General features: G+C 43.0%; 1 protein-coding gene across 7 annotated transcripts in view; it reads left to right on the forward strand.

The window, feature by feature from the left end:
- The window catches only part of ADARB2 (adenosine deaminase RNA specific B2 (inactive)), a 363,889-nt gene that overhangs the window by 102,952 nt on the left and 240,630 nt on the right, over nucleotides 1-20,307 (forward strand). For 4 of the 7 annotated variants that reach the window (XM_081931677.1, XM_081931679.1, XM_081931681.1 and 1 more), the window contains exon 2: nucleotides 19,565-19,699. The exons of 2 other annotated variants lie outside the window; for them this stretch is intronic. In XM_081931677.1, the coding sequence (XP_081787803.1) occupies nucleotides 19,565-19,699 (135 nt within the window). The remainder of the gene's footprint in view (nucleotides 1-19,564; nucleotides 19,700-20,307) is intronic. One more of the 7 variants, XM_081931678.1, reaches the window with a different exon arrangement.

Below are 20,307 nucleotides of genomic sequence, written 5' to 3' on the forward strand. Positions count from 1 at the left end.
GTATATGATAGGAATTCTGATTCTGATTCAGAATTTATTGCGAAAGTACCGTATTTGCACTTTCAGAAGCAATATGCAAGTGAAAACACCGTGCCCTCCTTTGAAATCTGCACTTCTCCAAATTTTGCAATGCATTTTCTCAACCTGAAATGTGTAGATCAGGGGGAAATAAAATGCACTTATTGGTGAAGCAGCACACAAAAATTCCATTATATTACGGAAAACTGGAAAAATGTGTGTAGTGGGCAAAATCCCATAGGGGAAAAAATGTGTATATTTCAAAAAATACACACTAAAATGCTGATGAATTTCTTTTTTTAAAAAAAAACCCACACAACCAACCAGCAAACTGATGCAGAAATGTGAAGAAATGAACTAGAGAATGAAAAAGGTGGGAAACTGAAACTGACATAATGATCTATACCGATAGATATGTTGCTGCTGAAATGTGGGTTAAGGCTTTCAGCTTCTGGGAGTTCAGATGAGGACATTTCTCTTCCTGCAGCTTTCACTGCTTAGTGCTTCTATGGGAGCTATCCATTGCTTGATGGAGTATGGGCTCTTTTGACTACTTTCCCCCATTCCTACTGCCTGAGGGGTTTATGGGCCCTTCAAGAATCAAATCCCATTTCTGTCTACGTGGACAAGAAAAAACATAAAACTATCTCTGTCCTGTGGCAATATACATTAAAGCGATAGCAATAGGTAGAATGCCTCATATGGGAAAACGTGATGATGCTATAACATTCTCGCTTGTGATTTATTGTTTCCACATCCCCCAAAATGGCAGAACTCCTTACAATAAGAGAATGGTAATTAAGCATTGTTTTGTATCGGCTTGAAAATGTCAATATGATGTTAATCAAAGGCATAACAACAAATGGCTAGTGGCTCGTGCATCATATCATTATTACTCTGCCAGCCTAATTATTTTAGGATTGTTGCGTAAATCTTTTGAAAGGTCACAGAATAGTGTCTAGTTTTTATTAGATGGGAAAGAAAGGGGCTGTCCAGGAAGTATGTCACTTCTTTTCTTGTTAAAAGCCTTTTATTGCTTTGTTTTGTGACACAATGAACCACGGATAGTTGAATTCCCATGTCCATCATCCCTGCTCATTGGCCATGCTGGCTGGGGCTGATGAAGTCCACAACATCTGCAGGACTCCATAATGGCCATCCAAATAATAATAATTCTATTATTGTATAAGTCTTAGGCATTTGTATCAACTGTAGAAAGGGAATGGAAAGTGTCAAGGCTTACTCAATTGATTTGATAGTTTCTTTGTTCAAAAGGCAGCAAAGAAATTCAAGAAGTCTATGTATTATTATCATTTTTTACTGGAGGTGGGCAGGTCCAAATGTGGCCCACAGCCAGATTTCTTACAGGCTGCTGGGTCCCCTCCCAGCTGTAAGTTGCTCAGCAGATAGCAGCTGACAGGGGAAAGGACTTGGATGTGGTGCAATTGCTGCTCCAGAGCTACCGCAGGAAGGTCAAAACAGAGGGCGAGACAAAAAATGTCTCAACAAACTTACTGTTCCTTGGAAATTGTGAAAGGTATGCGGGTGCCCTGATTCCCCTGGGTTTATGGGTGCCCTGTCTCCCCCTAGATTCCTGGGTGTTGGGGTTTAATCAGTGTTTAGAGAAACAAGGTGAGCTAACAGGTGGTTGGATTTAGCAGTGTAAAAAGGCAGACTAAGCTTATTTTCCAGACCAGGGCATTACCTGAGGGGGAGCCATTAAGGAGTACAAAGGTGATGATGACCAGTCATCATCACATCAAAGGGAGATTCTTGAGTTTGGGCAAAAGGAGGTGTTTTTCTGTTTGGCTGGAGGCAGTTCTGGCTTATGGAGAGGCGAGAGAGTCCAGTTCCCTCCATCATTCCTTGGACCATAGAAATGGCTATGTTTTGTGTGTGCAATTTTTATGTTGAGTGTGTATTAATTACAGCAAGTTAATTATGAATTGCGCCCTCCCCTCCAAGGTACTCTCCCCAACATAATACAATGTGATCCTTTAGGCAAGTTATTCCCTTTCTTCCACCTCCTTCCCTGTCAACGTCTTATTCCCTGCCAGCGGAAGAGCAGTGAGTAAAAGGCAATGTTATTTCACCAGCTGCAAATTGCCCTAAGTATTCAGATGGCTACTTCCATCAAAAGAAAAAGAGAGAAAAGTTCTGCCTTGAATAAATTGCTATGATGCTAACAAGGCGACAGCAGCATCTGATAATGATTTGCATTTCCCCAGCCCTCCCAGTGTCAGTGTCTCCTTATTCCGAGAGATGAATTTCATAAAGCCACCACAACAGAAAGCACAGTAAATACTGCAGCTCTGCCTCTTGAGCTGCTGATTCCTAATGAAAGCAAGCTCTGAAGAAGGCAAGGCATGATTATGTTGATTTGCAAGAGGAGAGAGATCATATTTTTTCCTGTGAAGATTATCAGCTGTAGAAGGAAGTATTATTGGTTTGCTGTATTTAGGGAGCAGAAGGGTCTTAAGGTTTCAGCACCACAGTGTGGCTCCATATGTTCTCTCTGTGTGTGTGTGTGTAATTATTTTTATACAGTATATCTATTTCTAGCCTCCTGCACCCCAAGGCTGAGCAATGGGTTAAAATGACCATTTCACTAAGGGGAAATAGTGACCCAATGCGGTGTAAATGTTGGGGTGTTGGACTAGGACCTCGGAGACCACCTTTGAGTCCTCACTCATCCATGTACCTCACTGTGTGACCTTGGGCCAGTCACTCTCTCTCGGCGTAATCTACCTCACAGGGTTGTTGTGTGGATGAAATGGGGAAGGCAGAACCATGTGCACCACCCTGAACTAATTGGAAGAAAAGGTGCTACATAAAAGTAAGAAATGAATAAACTATAAGTGAAATAACTCTGTTACAGATTCAGGTAGATAGCCATGTTGGTCTGACACAGTCGAAATAAATAAATAAAAATTTAAAAAATTGTCCAGTAGCACCTTAGAGACCAACTAAGTTTGTTCTGGGTATAAGCTTTCATGTGCAAGTCTTCAGATACACTGAAACGGAAGTCACCAGACCCTTAGATATAGTGGGAGGGTTTTTCTCAGAAGGGTAGTAGGAGATGGGTGATTGACTCCCACTATATATATTATAGGGGTCTGGTGACTTCTGTTTCAGTGTATCTGAAGAAGTGTGCATGCGCACGAAAGCTTATACCCAGAACAAGCTTAGTTGGTCTCTAAGGTGCTACTGGACAATTTTTTTAATTTTTTGAAATTTATTTCAACTCTGTTACAATTAACATTCACTTTAATAGATGCCTGGCAACTTTAAGCAGTTGAGTTTCTTTCAGAGTCTGCCTTGGGGTTTTAGAAGAGATCTGGTGTGAGGCTGTTACCCCTGCAGCTAATGTCAGCTTCTTCTCTTGTCAGGTCTTAGTTTTCAAATAATGTAGTTTGGTCACTTCATTTAATTAATCCTTATGCACCCCCTAAGTTCATTCCACTCTCCCTCTACAGAGCTGTGGAGTTCTGCCACTCAAAATTCTTACCTTACTTCTCTCCCCTCAGAGTCCAGAACATTTTCCTCTTTTGCTTCTCTGTGTTCCTCCTTCAGGGTAGTAAATGGTTCCAGTTGCTGGCATTGTAGGCTACAGAGCTTCTCAGTTATATGACTGCTTCTCCCTTCTCAGGGTTTATCTAAGGCCACATTCACACCATACACTTAAAGCACTGTGATGCCACAGCCATGGCTTCCCCCAAAGAATCTTGGAAGCTGTAGTTTGCTAAGGGTGCAGAGAATTCTTAGGCGCCCACCATTCCTCTCATGGAGCTACAATTCCCAGAGTGGCTTAACAACCAACCCCCCTTGGCAGGGAACTCCAACAATTGTAGCTCTCTGAAGGGAATGGGGGCTTTGTGTGTGTAAACACTCAGCACCCTTAACAAACTACACCTCCCAGAATTCTCTGGGGGAAGCCATGATACTTCACCTCCCAGAATTTTCTGGGGTAGCATGGCACTTCAAACACATGGCATGAATGTGGCTTATGTCTTTATCTACTGATAAAGGGGAGGGCAAGACTCCCATCCCTGCCCTGTCACCTTCCAACTCAGGTGTATCTCACTTGGCCATGATGAGGCCAGAGATGGCTGATGGGAGTTGTAGTCCTGCAATGTCTGGAGGGCACCTGGTTGAGGAAGACTGTTCTCACTTATATCTCTATAGTTAAATATTTGGGGGGACCCCCTAAACCCTAGAAATTAATAAATGGTGGGATTTTGATTAATTGAGATATGCGTGGAAGTACAAGCTGCAGAGTTGTGCCAGGCAGGGAATCCCTAGAATGGCTTACTGCAAACCAGCCTGGCTAGCCTAGTGAAGAACAAACCTGTTAACATGACAAAAGGTGTTGAAGGTCCATCTGAGGATAATGTTTTGGCCTGGGGAGACAGATGGCACCAAGCTGATGGGGTGTATGTTTGAAGTGACTGGAAAAGAAATTTTTTAAGCAATATGTTCTGGGAAGAAGAGGGGGAAAAGAAAGACTGGGAACCATCTTGGGCAGGGTGGCTGAAGGCTGGCTGAGAGAGATGCCTTGGACTCTGGAGCTGCATTGCTGTAAGATTTGGACTCCCTCCATGCAGACTGAGGTATAAATAGGTGAATAAACCATATTCTCCGCTGTCTCTCAATCCTCCAAAGCCGAGTGCCTGAAACCCTCTGGAATCTTGCAGAGAGTGGGGGTGGCACCCAACATTTGTTATATAGATAGATAGATAGATAGATAGATAGATAGATAGATAGATAGATAGATGATAGATACTGCATCCACACCAAATATTGAGCGCAGTTTACATGATCCTTAATTTCAGGCCACATTCATTAATTGTCTCCCTCTCATGTGATACGTATGCTGAGTGTAAAAAGAGGGGGGACACCTCTAAGCAGATCTCTTTCTGCCTAGAAAACTGGCTCCCACTCAAGGCTCCATTTGCCTTCTATTTTCAGGAATGTTAACATTGCATTCTTTAGCGCTGCTGGGTTGCCGCTTTTCTGGCTGTGTTAATTATGCACTTGGATTCGCTACCCTGCCATCCTTCCCTCCGACTAACAAGTTAGCATTTTCAATGGGCTTTAAGGGGCCTGGGAACAGCCAGGGCTTAACAGGCTCAGGAACTGTAAGGGATTCTTACTTTTCCTATGGTTCTTTCGTGAGCCGTGTCGCCATGGCGACGGGCTAGCCTCTCTCTCTCTCCCCCGACAAGTAACAAAGGCGGCAGAGATGCCGTAGCCAAAATAGTTCAAGGGCTGGTACTGTGATATTTTTAAAAGATCCCTTTGCCATGACACTCGGTTTCCTTTTTCTGTTCTTTTTTTTTTCTTTTTTTCTTTTTTTTTTGCCTCATTCCCTCTTATAGCATCGTTGATCCAGCTGCAAGAGCTGGCTGGCAGGTCCCAATGGAGCCTTAGCCCAGTTTCTCCTCCATGAACTACTCGCTGACAGAGCTGGCATCTGCCTCCCTTCTCTGTGTCTCCATTTCCCACCCACCCCTCTAGCCTACAGATACTGAAACATTTGCCTGCCTTCGCTAACAGTCACTTGGGGTTTCATCAGCTCTCATTGCCTAGTTCGATGTGCTGAGTTTGGGGAATTTTTTTTTCTTCACTGGGGTTCAGAAGCTTCCTTCCCTGTGGAGTTTTGTGTTCTCTCTCGTGTCTCAGATAAAAGTATATCATCTGAGCATTTTTTGGCTCTGCCTTGCTGTTTTATGTTGTTAAAGCTGGGGGGAGAGAAGCACCAGTGGATCTGTTTTGATGGCACTAGAAAGGCTTTCTTTTTTGAATTATAGCATTTTTGTTTACTTAATTGCACTTCTATGGTGGGTGGGTGTGTAAACCACTCTACTCAAGATCTAGTAAGGGTGATTCACAAGTCTTTAACACATAGTACAATATAGTAAAAATAAAAAGACGATCATGGCACAAAAAGCAGAGGAAGGATTTCAAAAGTCATTCAAAGAGGCAAAACTGTTTTGTTTTGTTTTTGCAAAATGCAATGTCCTGCTGAAATACTATTATTTTCAAAGCAGGCAACAAAATGGCCACCAAAGGAGGGTCACCAATGATAAGATCCCATCCCTCATTCCCACCTGGCACAAATCTCTTGGCACAGAAGCACAGAAAAGAGGAGGAGGAGGAGGAGGAGGAGGAGGAGGAGGAGGAGGAGGAGGAGGAGGAGGAAATTGGATTTGATATCCCGTTTTATGATCAGGGGTCCCTTTACCTTTATCACTACCCGAAGGAGTCTCAAAGCGGCTAACATTCTCCTTTCCCTTCCTCCCCCACAACAAACATTCTGTGAGGTGAGTGGGGCTGAGAGACTTCAAGAAGTGTGACTAGCCCAAGGTCACCCAGCAGCTGCATGTGGAGGAGCGGGGAAGCGAACCTGGTTCACCAGATTACAAGTCTACTGCTCTTAACCACTACACCACACTGGAGAAGGACCTCAGATTTGTTGATGGCATAATTGGATCAGTTGCAGAGCAAGTATACAGTACATCACCTTACGAAGGTAGAAGTTCTCCTGTATTGTCCCTTTGTGTCTTGGGGCTATGCATCTAACCAAGTTGTTGAAGGCAAGGGAAGAAAGAGCTGTAGTTTTGTGGTAGATCACATGCTCTAGAAACAGAAGGTCCAAGCTCTGGCATCTCTAGGTAGGGCTGGGATAAACATCTGCCCCAAACCCTGGAGAGCCATGACAGGTTGCATTTGGCCTGTGGGCCAGACATTCCCCATCTCTGTTCTAATGAATGACAGATGGGAAGCTTAATTATGAACTCTGCAAATAGGGGAAGAGTTCCTCATTGGAAGCTAGAAAGAGGAGCTCTCCTCCCCCCCCCCCCAATTCATTTCACAGTTCAGTACCAACTTTTGAGCTTAAATATCATGTTGTCTTTACCTTTCATGTTTCCCATTCTTTTTTATCACCATGTGTAGTTGTTATGCACTCTTGAGTTTTGCCTGGATTTTGGGTTTTTTTTAAAAAATAAATAAATAAATCACTTGCTATGTTGAAATAAAAATGCTATTGATGCTTCTCTCAGTTCCATTCTGTTTTATAAATGGAGGGAGAAACCCTCTTGATGCATGTGACTTTGATGTTAATCCACAAAGGTGGAAACGGAATTTTTGCACAGCTGTGGAGCGCACAGCAAAGATTTTTCACATTGACATCATAAAGTCTTACAAATAAGTAGGGCTGAGCCAAAATGCGGGGGGTGGCGGTGGTTTTGCTGATTTATTTTTCTTAAAAAAAAGAAGCTTGCAGCAGCAAATGAACCCTCTTTGGTGATTATTGAAGGGCACTAAAAGGTGGATTTAGATCTGAGAAGAATGCCGCCCTGCTTTTGCAGTCCTATCTGCAGGCTGCAAATGCAGAACGGTGTTTTCGGTTATTTTCTTGCAGGGGTAGGAGACAGGAAAAGGTTAATGAGTTTTGGGGGACTTATGGGCAAAGGTGGGAGAAGCAATATTTTTATCACCCCCTTTCCTTTAGAAATTCCTTTCAAATTCCATTTCCTAACTCCTTCAATCTGTGCAGAGATGCTGCAGTTGGGAACCAAGCAAGCCACAGTGTTCCCCCGCAACCCAACCAAGCCACTGTGGTTTGCTCTGCTCAGAGCCATCTTTCCCATTGGTGTTACTGGTTCATTGCGCCAGGGCGCCGGTCTCTCAGGGGCACCCTAGCGAAGGGGGGAGCTTTGCCAGCAGCCTCTCCTTTCCTTGCATGCCCTCCAGCTGTGCCCCACCAACTATATGGCTGGCTGGCAGGCGTGCAGCTTCCTTCCCAAGCCTCCGCAGGAGGAGAGCGATGCCCACAGAGGAAGCTGCGCCTCCTAAGCCTCTGCATCTGCTAAAGACGACCTGCTCCTGGTCGTTGTCCTCCCCCTGCTACCTGTCGAAAGGTGGCCAACAGCCTTCCCAGGCTGCCTTCTCGGATGCCCTGACTCTGGAGAGCATGTCCTCCAGCACATTTTCCTGCTTGATCACCAGGGATTGTGACAGTGGGGGAGGCAGAGGACATTTTCTACCGCCCCCTCCCTTGTTTTGGAGTTGCGAGGGGGAGTCAGAGGGATCTTTGCACCACAGCGCCGGATATGCTTAAGACAGCCCTGGTTCTGCTCTTGACTGCAGCAGTTTCATACATCTTGAAACAGCACAGAAGCCATCTCTACCTCCCTCCTGCCCCATGGTTGGTGGCCATTGCTGGCCCTGTCTTCCATGAATTTGTGCAGTCCTCTTTCAAAACCTTCCAAGTTGGTGGCCATCCCTGCGGGAGTCAGTTCCATAGTTCACGTCTTCATGCAGTACATAGTTGCTTTCTTTTATCTGCCCTGAATCTTCCAACATTCAGCTTCACTGGATGTTCACAATTTCTAGTCTTATCAGAGACGGAGTTGCTTCCAGCGCTGTTGCAAGTTCTTCCCTTCCCTGCCTTCTTCACAAGCTGGGCTATCATTAGGCTACTAGGCAGCTGCCTAGGGTGCAGATTTCAGAAGGGAGCAGTGCTAACCTTTGAGGGTCAAAGTTTCTGTTCTGTCTTATGAATTTCTGATAATATTTTATTTTTATATTTTGAAGAATTTTATCATTTTTGAAGTAATTCATACATTAGAATTGGGGTTTTTAAATGTATATATGAAACAGATAGACTGTAGAGTTGAATGAAGGTTATGCTAATGTATTAAATTTTAAATCTTACAGTCACTTCCTAATCAAGTTTCTTCAATTTGGTTCAGTCTATACTTATTTCTCTGCATTGACTCAGCATTGGCAAGTTCTAACTAGCCATGTATATTTAGGCATAACTGTTAAGCCATTGAGCAAAACAGGATGACAGAGTTGGATCAATGCTTTAAAACCACCGGGAGATCATATTGGTTGTCTATATTATGCTTTAATGGAGATCTTTGATGACAACAGCCTACAAGGTTTATCTGGAAATACTTCTCAAATTGAAGCTAACCCCTTGCTGATGAAATTTGTAAGTTTGTGGTATCCCTTGTTACATGGTACAACATCCTTGCTGAAGTCAGTCTTACAAGCAAGCTATTACAAAATATGGAAGCTGATTTAAATTCAGCTACAAGCCAATTGCAAGTGACCAAGAATTACCCCATGGGCTGCAAGTGATGAGCGTTTTCAACAAGTTTTAATAGATGCTATTGACATTGCAAAGGAGCTAGAAATACTCCCAAACTTTGAACTGCAAAGGAACTAGAAATACTACCAAACTTTGAACTAGAAAAAGCATAGGAGAAAGAAACAGCAGTTTGAATATGAGAAGGAGCATGGCAAGACCAAAGCAGAAATTCAAATTAGGTTTTTACTATGCCGTCTGAGACATGGCCATACAATCTGCTGAAGAGAGGTTCTAACAGCTACAACAATATAATTCCCTATTTGGCTTCTTCTGTGATATATACAGTATCAACAGCAACGAAAAAAGTCTACTGGAGAGGTCCTTAAGACCTGCAAGAATTTGGAGAAACCATTGATGCACAATGAAAACAAAGATATTGATGCTGAAGATCTGTGCTGTGAACTTACAGCAATAGCTTGAATACTTCCAAAGTCTACACTTCCACAAGGAGCACTTCTCTTCTTACTACAACAAAAAGTCCTGGATAATGTGCCTAACATTTCTGTTGTTCTAAGGATCTTTCTCAAACTTCCAGTATCAGCGGAAGGTGGTGAATACAGTTTCTCGAAGCAAAAATGTATATAAAAAAAGACTCAACAATGTTGCAAAAGAGACTAGTTGGCTTGGCAACTATATCAATTTAATGTGCCCAAGCATCAGTAAGTGACCTGGAGGAACTGCAAAGGAAAAGGCCCACAAAATGAGATGTTGAAGTGCCTGAAACTGGAACTTTTAAGAAACTTAAATTTTAACATCACAATTCCCAAGATTCCACAATCCCACAATTCAAAATTATTTGTGCGCTAAAACATTATTATTATTTTTTTGTATTTGAGAAACATAGTCAAAGACTGTTGTATTTGTAGTCCTGCAATTTAAAATAAATCTAGCAGTTTCGAGTTTTGTGCTTTTCATTTTTTTTCTACAAAGACACCTGCTTTGGAAAACTGAAGTTAGCACTGTGTCAGACCAACACAGCTACCTACCTGAATCGGGAAATAGTGTGTTAGTTTGCTTGATTGTTATCCTAGCACTTTCCCCCCATTTTATAATGGTGTTCCTTTCACACTGCAGTGCTTGTTGTGTTATGGAACTGTGACTTTTTGACTGATATACCAGCACATCACACTAAATTTGATTTGTGCCAGTGGACATGGGGTGGCCCAGCAACTAAAAGTCACTGGATGACATTGCGGCTCCTCCAACCTTTCTGCGCATGCATGCCTTCGTCTCCTTATGATTCTCCCATGAAATTGGCAGGAAAGAACTTTATGCTGGGAAACCCACCCATGACTTTATTCCCATGATTTTCTTATTGGATTAGTGGGGTTGCAAACACCTTTTCTTTCTGGATGTAAATAACATGGAAATTAGCCTTAAACTTCCACTAGATTTCCACTAGATTTCTAGTAAGTTGTTACAAAGACTACAGCGGGGTTTGAATTGTGAGAAAATAGCAGACTACGTTAAGAAACAGGTTAAAGAGGATGAAATTAGGTAAGACGGAACCTTAAAATGCAATTGTATGTCATTTGGGTTACAAACATCGGTGTTGGGTGAGTGGGAAGTCACTAGTTTTGTTGAATTGGAATATAACTGTTGAGTAGCAAATGTAACTTTCAATATGGAAAAAGAATCTTATTTTTAAAAAATTAACAATTGAAACTTTGTATGAATTCCTTGAAGTTTCCCTGGGGGTAAGAAACAGCTCTAAAAGTCACACCCCTGATTCCATCCTTATTGCTTATAATATGCCCGGCAGTGCACACACCTGGATGCTTAGAGCAGTGCAGAAATGTCTTTTGTTTTTCCTTTCATAAAGAATGTGCTCTGGAGATACAATAGAGAAGCAAGAGGAGAGATCCAGATTTTTTTAAAAAATATATATTCTTAAGAGGTTTGAGATGCATAAAAATCTCTGAGTTTGGGGAAGTTCAAACTAATTTTATAAACCGTTCACCCAGCTCTCCTTTCCGTTTCCCATCTCATTTTCTCTTCTAGCTAAAAACAAATACAGCAAATACCAGCAGACCTTGAAAAACACATTAAAATTGTGCGCATGGTTCCTCCTTCTTTCAATATATCTCTGCTAAATTGAAACGCTGCTATATTTCCAAAGTGACAGCTTTAAAAGAGAAAGATGACACTGGGCTTGAACTTTTAAAAAAAGGAAAACATCCGAATTAGCTTGGTTTGTTTTCAAAACTTAGAGCAGGGAGGAGCCCTCTGACCTCTTGCGGAAAAAACACTTATTAGCCGCATCTCCCAGATAGACGCTGTGTCACCAATTCCACAGTGTTGCGTTGTCCCCTGACTTTCGGAAATGGATAATAAGAAGAATCACAAGGCATGCAGCTTGGAGCGGGGGGGAGGGGGATGAGCCATAATTTTGATTTCACATTCAGCTACGTGTTTCTTTAAATTTGTTCTGGGATTGCCAGTTATGTTTGCTCACCTGAGCTTTAATCCTATTCTCTCACCTCATCGTGTCAAAATTTACTTTGTCTTTTCATGCACGGACATCAGCAGGAAACTTCGTTTGGAGACGCCAGGGTGGAGTCTCTCTGCCTTGTTCCCCGACTCCTTTTTATGCATTAAAAAAGATAAGTAGTAATCTTATGCACTCTGCCAAGCCGACATGTGTGTTTTTTTGAAGTTGGCTGTCTGTACTTGAGTGCCACACACTGCGTGAGAAACCTCACTTAACGCCAAGGGTGTGCAAAGCTAGTGCATAATCCTGCCATTAGAACTCACAGCCATTGCGTATGCTACAATCCTGCAAAAGCATTGGAAAGGTGCAGAATGTGCAACTGGCCACAGGATTTGGCTTTCCTGTTTCCCCCTTATAGGTAGCAAAGAAGAGCTTGGAGGCATTGTGCAATGCCTGCTGAATTTCCTTAGCGCATAAGAGATAATGGCCCTGCTGGATCAGACCAAAGGCTGCCTAATCCTGCATTCCCTTGAAGGACAGTCAGGCTGCCTGTGGGAAGTCTGCAAGCAGAATATGTGGGCAACAGGCATCTCCCACTGGACTTGGTACAGTGGTACCTAGGGTTAAGAACTTAATTCGTTCTGGAGGTCCATTCTTAACCTGAAACTGTTCTTAACCTGAAGCACCACTTTAGCTAATGGGGCCTCCTGCTGCCACCACACCATTTCTGTTCTCATCCTGAAGCAAAGTTCTTAACCCGAGGTACTATTTCTGGGTTAGCGGAGTCTGTAACCTGAAGCGTCAAATACAGGTAACACTGTATTTTGTACTCTGTCTAACCATCAAGACTACTAGCTCCCACTGCATGCCATTGGCTGCCAATGGCAAAGCAGAGAAATAAGCAACAGGGTGTGCTCCTGATATGAGTGAGTGCACTTAAACATTACAGGGGGTGGATGTAGAACTTAAGATGTTGAGTAAGTAGAACACCCATCTTCACTAAATATCACTTGCTGGAGGAGGAGAAGGGGCACAAGCAGAAGAAGACTATTATGTAGCATCATGCCCTTCTTGTGAGCTTCCTGGAGGCATCTGACTGAACACTATACAAAACAGGATGTTGGGCTGGGTGAGCCTTCCCCAGCCTGGTACTCTCCAGTGTTGTTGGTTGACAGCTCCCATCGTTGGACATGCCGGCTGCATCTCATGGGAATTGGTCCAGCAACATCTGGAGGGAACCAGATTGGAGAGTGATGAGCTTGATATTATTATTATTATTTATACCTCGCCCATCTGGCTGGGTTTCCCCAGCCACTCTGGGCGGCTTCCAAAAAAGTATCAAAATACAGTAATCTGTTAAACATTAAAAGCTTCCCTAAAGAGGGCTGCCTTCAGATGTCTTCTAAAAGTCTGGTAGTTGTTCTTCTCTTTGACATCTGGTGGGAGGGCGTTCCACAGGGCAGGTGCCACTACCGAGAAGGCCCTCTGCCTGGTTCCCTGTAACTTGGCTTTTCGCAGTGAGGGTACCGCCAAAAGGCCCTTGCCACTGGACCTCAGTGTCCGGGCAGAATGATGGGGGTGGAGATGCTCCTTCAGGTATACTGAACCGAAGCCGTTTAGGGCTTTAAAGGTCAGCACCAACACCTTGGTCTCACCCAGGGTTTGCTGGATGATAGTATGGGAGTCCCAATGAATTCTGTAGGGCTTTGCCTCTTGCCATGGGTAAAAAAAGCTAAAAATTATAATGTAAAAGAAATGCAAGAGAGAGAGAGAGCGCATGTCATTATGCTTGATTTGCAAAATTGATTCAGGTCTCAGAATTAAACTTCACCCATGGAGAATTTGGGGGGATCTCTTTTTAGCACAGAGTGCCTTGATAACAGTTCTACGAAAGGGAGGGACAGAGTTAAGGCAACATGTGCCTTTCAAAGGCAGGATTATCAATAGCATTTGAGTTCATGGTCACACAGCCTGAAAACAGATTCCCCATTTTTCATCTTTAATAGCTTTCCTAGCTGGCTAGCAAAAGGTGTTTTCAGTCTCATTCATTTTTTGCAATACTGCCAAAACCAGTGTCCTTTTTTACAGAGTGTGGATATTTAAGAAAATTTATTGTTCCTACACATTGTTTTGAAGCTAGATAATGTCTTTTGTCAAGAGCGACCATAATATTTTGCATAATTCCAATTTTAATGAAAAATAGTGGTTTATATACTGATTTCATTTGACTTGTTCCATTTCAGTTTTAGAACTCATTAAAATGTAAATGATAGCAATGGAGAAATCATTCAATTTACGTTTTCATGGGAGTATGGGGGGGGAAAGACCTGCCCACCTCCCAAGCAAATATTTGGTGCTTGCATCAAATGCTAGGGAGAGAGATAAAACAAGGCCAGTTGGTGCCTCTGGAAAGATAATGCACTGCAAACCCAGGCATAAGAACATAGCTGCCTTATATTGAATCCAACCATCGGCCTATCTGACTCAATATTGTCTACACTGACTGCTATTGGCTGTCCAGGTTTTCCAATGGGATATTCCCAGCCCAATCTGGAGAGGCCAGGAATTGAACCTGTGATATCCTGAATGCAAAGCAGACACTCTACCACTGAGCTGTGGCCCAGAGTTTCCTGGGAAGAGGGATCAATGGATAAGCCATTCTGGGAATTATAATTCTGTGCAGGAAATAAGGGTCTCCTAACAGCTCTCATCACCCTCAATAAATTACACTTCTCCTGTTTAAAGTGCTATGATTCTGCTTTAAATATATAGTACAGATGGGGCCAGAGATTCTGTCTTTCCGTCTTACAATACTAGAACTTTAACCACCCAAGGAAAATTGATGAACAGACAAAAGGAAGCACTTATTCCATAACCAACTTAAGGAATTCGCTGCTATGGGCTAAATTGGCTTTAGAAGTTGCTTAGGAGTTTATTGCATTTTTATTTCTTTGGAGAACGGGTACGTCCACATGTTCTGTATATTGAGCATTCACCCTGATTTGTCTGCAAGGAAATAAATGGTGTTGACTAGCCAATGAGCATTTGTTCTGATTTGTTTGTGGTGCAGTTAGATGGTGTTGCATCAAAGCAAGTATTCTGCCACACTTTCCCAGTTTATTTCCCTATCGCTGTCCTTCTCACAAAAATGCCAATCTTTAGGAGAAGCATGTTTGTTGCGCAATCCCTTTCTTCCAATCAAGCATTATTGCGAAATCTGAATTTGCCACTATGTGATTGAATCCTGCCTTGTGTGTGTCAATGGCTATTAGCTGCAGCAAATAGGACCTGAATCAGAAAGTGGCAGTGTGGAGTGCTCCCTGCTCTGGATTCTATCTGCTCCAGTCCGTTTTGTCTCCCCACTTCCAGCTTCCATATTTCACCCATTCAGCAAACATTCCATGGCTACTGAGTATGCTCTGTTGCCATTTGGCTGCTTTGGGGATTTACAGACTCCCCCCCCCATGCACTCACACTTTTAGGGTTCCCCCAGCAGATTTATTACAGTTTCACAAACCTTGATTACTGATATCTCTCTTTGTATATAAAGGTAAAGGGACCCCTGACCATTAGGTCCAGTGGTGGACGACTCTGGGGTTGCAGCGCTCATCTTGCTTTATTGGCCAAGGGAGCCAGCATACAGCTTCCGGGTCATGTGGCCAGCATGACTAAGCCACTTCTGGCAAACCAGAGCAGCGCATGGAAAAGCCGTTTACCTTCCTGCCAGAGTGGTACCTATTTATCTACTTGCACTTTGTGCTTTCGAACTGCTAGGTTGGCAGGAGCAGGGACCGAGCAATGGGAGCTCACCCCGTCATGGGGATTTGAGCCACTGACCTTCTGATCAGCAAGCCCAAGAGGCTCAGTGGTTTAACCCACAGTGCCACCTGCGTCCCTCTTTGTATATAGATGCTGCCATATATATTTTTGCACATGAGGAGCGACACTCACAGCCTGAATATGTGACACAGAGGTAATGATGCCTAAATGAAACCTCAAATGGAGTATATCTGTGAATGCAAGATGCTGGGGCAAGCAAAAGAGAAGAGCAGTTGCCTAATTGTGAGTTGCAGAGAGAGAGAGATTTTGCCCCCCCTCCCCCCCCCCGCCATTGGAAACAGGATATAAGGCTGCATGTACTCACATGCTGATCCTTCAGGGCTCTTTTTATATCATAACCGTGTGCAGTTGGCTGGTAAACAATAATAAATGATAACAGCTTACCATTGAGAGACTAAATCTTGTGGTTTTTGAAAAAGGCCTAATTGTAGCTGAAATACCCACAATACAGCCTAGCGCAGTCGCTTTCCTTCTCATCCCAAGGTGCTCATCCGCTATTTAATCCATCTCCACATCCCATTCATCACGTAAATGAAATGTGGAACGGCCCCATGTTTCTTCAAGAGGCTATTAGCCTGCTAAAGCAAGTATTTGAGTCTTGATTAGATTAAGTAAGTAGACATGGACTTCACATTACAAATGTACTTTCCATTTAATTTATAGCTCAGATGTCAGAAAATCTGATGAACCATAATCAGCGATAAAGCGATACCTTGGTATCGCCAGTCCCAATATATTAAGGTCACTAGTACAGTGCAGTAAAGTTGCTTAAATCAGTATTCCTATACGCTTTTTTATTTTCAGGAAGTCATAAATCTCAGATATCCCCCCAAAGCGGGGGTACTTCTGAACTGAAACTGCCTCTGCAAAGGTTTGGACAAAAAAGTACAAGCTGCTTTCAGAAAATACCATCTCTGTCTTCTCACATTCCTAGACCTGTGTGCAGTGTTGTCACACAACCCACATCAAGCCTGCTCAAAGGCAGCTTTAAGAGCTATTCCATATAGCTGATGGGCACACATCACTTCCGGGAGTGTATCAGTGGAGACTGGTGACCCACCTAGGATGTTTTAAGGCTCTGGTTGCACAGGCCAGCATTGTTACATTTGGGGTGGTCTGCACAGCTAGCACAATTTGTGCATTCAGGGTCACACCTTTCTAAAGAAAAAGTGCTGACATTTCCATGCAGACTGCATGGAAGGGCATCTTTGAATCCGAATGGAAGCTGAGGAGGCATTTGGGTAGTCTGAAAGTCCAGAATGCTTGCAAACTACAACCACTGTCGCATCACAGATCAGATAGCAAGTGGAAGGCAGGATCTAAGCACTGAATTACTTAAATGAAAAATCAAACCGTGAGACCCCAAACTGGGAAACTGGTGAAGAAATTATGGAAAGCACTACAGCATTGTCTGAAAGCACCACAAAAAATAACAATGAACTAAGCTGGACTGAACCACTGCCTTATTGCACACTGTGTATGTGCAGTTTCACAATTTTTGTATCTGAACTATCAGTGTAGCCTATCTCACAGGGCTGTTGTAAAGATAAAGGGGGGCGGGGAGAAGAGCTCCTGGGAGGAAAACTAAGATAAAAATATACAACGGGTAGAAACAAATACTGCAATACTTTTAGCAAAACACACACACACATTTTGCCAGCCTTGATAAACAAAAAAGTATCCCTGCATTAATGTGAAAACTATAGAACTTTTAACTTGCTGCAGCTGTAAGACATTTCCTGATTCTATATTTATTGCTTCATTTTAAATTTTAAATTTTCATTTTATATTTCTGTATGTTAATAAAAAGCAAACCAGTGATGACAGGCAGACAAGCAGTGGCTGAGTGGGGAAAATGGAAACTCAAGGAGAGTGGAGCATCACAATATTGTGATTTTTTTCTCAGTAGGAAGGAAGCCTCATTTATCCAAGGGAGTTACTTCTAAGTAAAGCGTACCAAAGCCAGGAATTGTATTTTATACTGTAAAGGCCGCATACTTGGGGAGTGAACGAAATAATGTGGACACAGAGGAAAGTCCTTAAGCAGACATACCTCACTACACAGACAGGCTCTCATCCCCTGTCCAGCATCACACTAACAGAAACAATGAGTGTCTTCTGTTTTTGTTTTTTCCTGCTGCTCTGGATAACACCCTCCCACTCCACCAGCATTCCTTACCCAGATCATTTAGCAACATTGATTAAATGAATAAGCACCCTTAGCAGCAGCATCTTATCTTCCGAATAAGCATCTGAACATTGCCTTCACAGTTTGCTTTCTAACTTTCTTCCTAGGTGTCCAATCAGCTCACTACTATTACTATAGTTATTGTTATTGTTATTATTGAAAGCTAAGAGTTTGGGGCCCTTGTTGGACTGGGACCCAGAATATGTATACCCCCTGTGCTCCCTTGTTGACCACCCTGATTCCAACCTAGTAAGTCATAGGCAGCACAAGCCCAGTTTTGACTGACATTGAGTGGGAAGGTTTGAAGGGGGGGTTGCATTCCCTGCAACTGATCACAAGGGACAGTGTAACCACATTCAACTGAACAAGTTTACAAGTGGCACCTTCAGACCTTCCTGCTCCAGGTTGGAGGATCACAGTGGAGGGGGTGGTGTGCATTGAAGTATAATTAATAAACACCTGATTGGGGCTAAAGTATTCTTTCGATTTGGCAGTAATTTCCAGAAAGAGAAGTATCAAAAGTGTGATTCTAAGCCTTCAGCTAATTCCATGTTCTTTCCTTTCCTTTCTACTTTATCCATATGCTTCAGTGCTATGCTCCAGCATTCAAAACTGAGTCAGAGTCCTTATTAGTATCTGGATGAATCAAAACTCCACCATCTTTTTCTTTCAAATGTCAAATTGGTGTAGCAGCAAAGCCCTACCCTGAGCATTTGTGGAACCTAAAGTTTAAAAAGTTAACTACATTGTCAGCACAAGGCTGACAATGGATCAAGTGCTGAAAGAAATTTACTCCATTAAACCAAAGCAGTCTTTTAATTCCCTTTGGTTCCAACCATTTGCTTATCATGATCTAGCAGCACCCTGCATCCCAATCAAACCTGCCAACTGCTTAGAGTCTCAGTTGCATTTAATTTAGTTCCTAAAAGAATCACCCCAATGTCCTCTTCCAACCTCAGGCAGGTTGCTTTAGAGCTTTGCTGAGTGGGTGATATTTTTTTCTCGCTGTCTCTCTTGACAAGAAAGGGCAGCCAATTAGAAGTCTACAGTCAAATTTAGTCCCTCAACTCACTGCTTCTTGGACTCGTTGCCTGGTTACAGTGTTGACACACTTCTATGAGGATCTAGACTCTAGGTGGTTGTGCAATGCCCTCTGGGCAGCCTCCCTTGCCTTCCTGCCTGCCAGTAGTTCATAGCCCTACTTGTCCATTGGCCCTATGTGTTGTTCTGCCCCAGGTCTATATACTTCTTGACTCCTCTTTTTTCCAACTTCCTGTTCCTGCTTTTCATGTCATTGTCTATTTTGCGCCACTTCCTTTCTCTTGAACAACCTCCCCGGTACTCTTCTCTCCCTCCTATGTAGCTAACATCATCTTAAGTGAAATTTCTTCAGTCATCTCTCTGATGAGCCCCTGGTTACCTCAGTGACCCGACTCCTCTGCTTTTCTCCTCATATATTCTCATCTCCCACCTACTGTTCTTTCTTCACCTTTCTCAGGCCCATTTATACCTTCCTTCCTTCATCTCCCACGCCTTCATACTTCCTGTCCTTAGCTTCTCTAGCTCTCAGGACCTCTTCCCTTGTCCTTGCTTTGCTTTGATACCGGACTAACTGGAACACCTTCCCTTTCCCTCACAGAAGCTGGACTGTGCAAATCCTATTGTTCCCCCAAACATCTGGGTCTTCTGTGCCACCTTGCACAGCACTCAGCCAATGAGTGTCTGAGGCTTCATTGCTGCAAGTGGAATGCAGAATAGATACCGTACACAACTGTGATTAAAACAAACAACCCAAGACTGAAATGGGGGTATGAATTGGGGGTACAACACAGGGACATAAGGAAAGGTAAACTGGAACTCAACACATCTCCTGAGCTGATTTGTATAACAGTCTGATAAGAGCAATGTTTCTTTTGCCCAACAGCAGAGAATGCAGGGTGGGTTCACACCCTGATTCCTCGGATGTCTCAGCGCTTGCAGGAACGTTGTAACACTCAGCTCAGCTCGTGGCTGGAGGCGACAGACAACCGCCTCACCACGTGGCTGGAGCCGCCACACGGTAAGTTTTTTCAAGTGGGCATCACATGGCAAAATGTTAATTCTCTGAGTGCTTTATCAGTGTTTAATTTTCATTTGAAATGGGGGAAAAAAGAAAGAAACCGATCTTCTTTAAAAATGAAGAGGGGAAGGGGAATTTCGGGTTTGGGTGTGGAGTGATGTTTTGTTGCTATGAGGATACATTCTTAACTGGAATTATCTCCTTGATTTGTTCAAATATTTACACCCCAACTGTCTTCAGCTGGTTTGGCAAGCTTCTGCCCTTGCAGATACACAACCCCAAGAATTGGAAGGGATTCAGGGTATCGCCCAGACTGACCACCCCTCTCAAAATAACATGCAAAATGCAATATATCATACAAAAAAAAGTTCTGTGGAAACATATATATTAAGCAAAATTGCATGTGAGTTTTATATCTCCTAATGTAAATTAGAAAAAAAAAACCCACACAAAAATACTGGTGAGTTGTCATGAGAGCTTTTTATGTGGGTCGTGGGGAAGAGAGAATCTCAAACTTTATGTAGGAATGTGGAAAACTTTATTTAAGACTAGGAAAAAATGAGAATCTGGGGTCCGGGAACAAAATTCTAAATCAGTTCTTTGCATCT

The sequence above is a fragment of the Podarcis melisellensis genome (genome assembly GCF_964234715.1).
Source record: "Podarcis melisellensis genome assembly, chromosome: 12".
In the NCBI taxonomy this organism is placed as follows: domain Eukaryota; kingdom Metazoa; phylum Chordata; class Lepidosauria; order Squamata; family Lacertidae; genus Podarcis; species Podarcis melisellensis.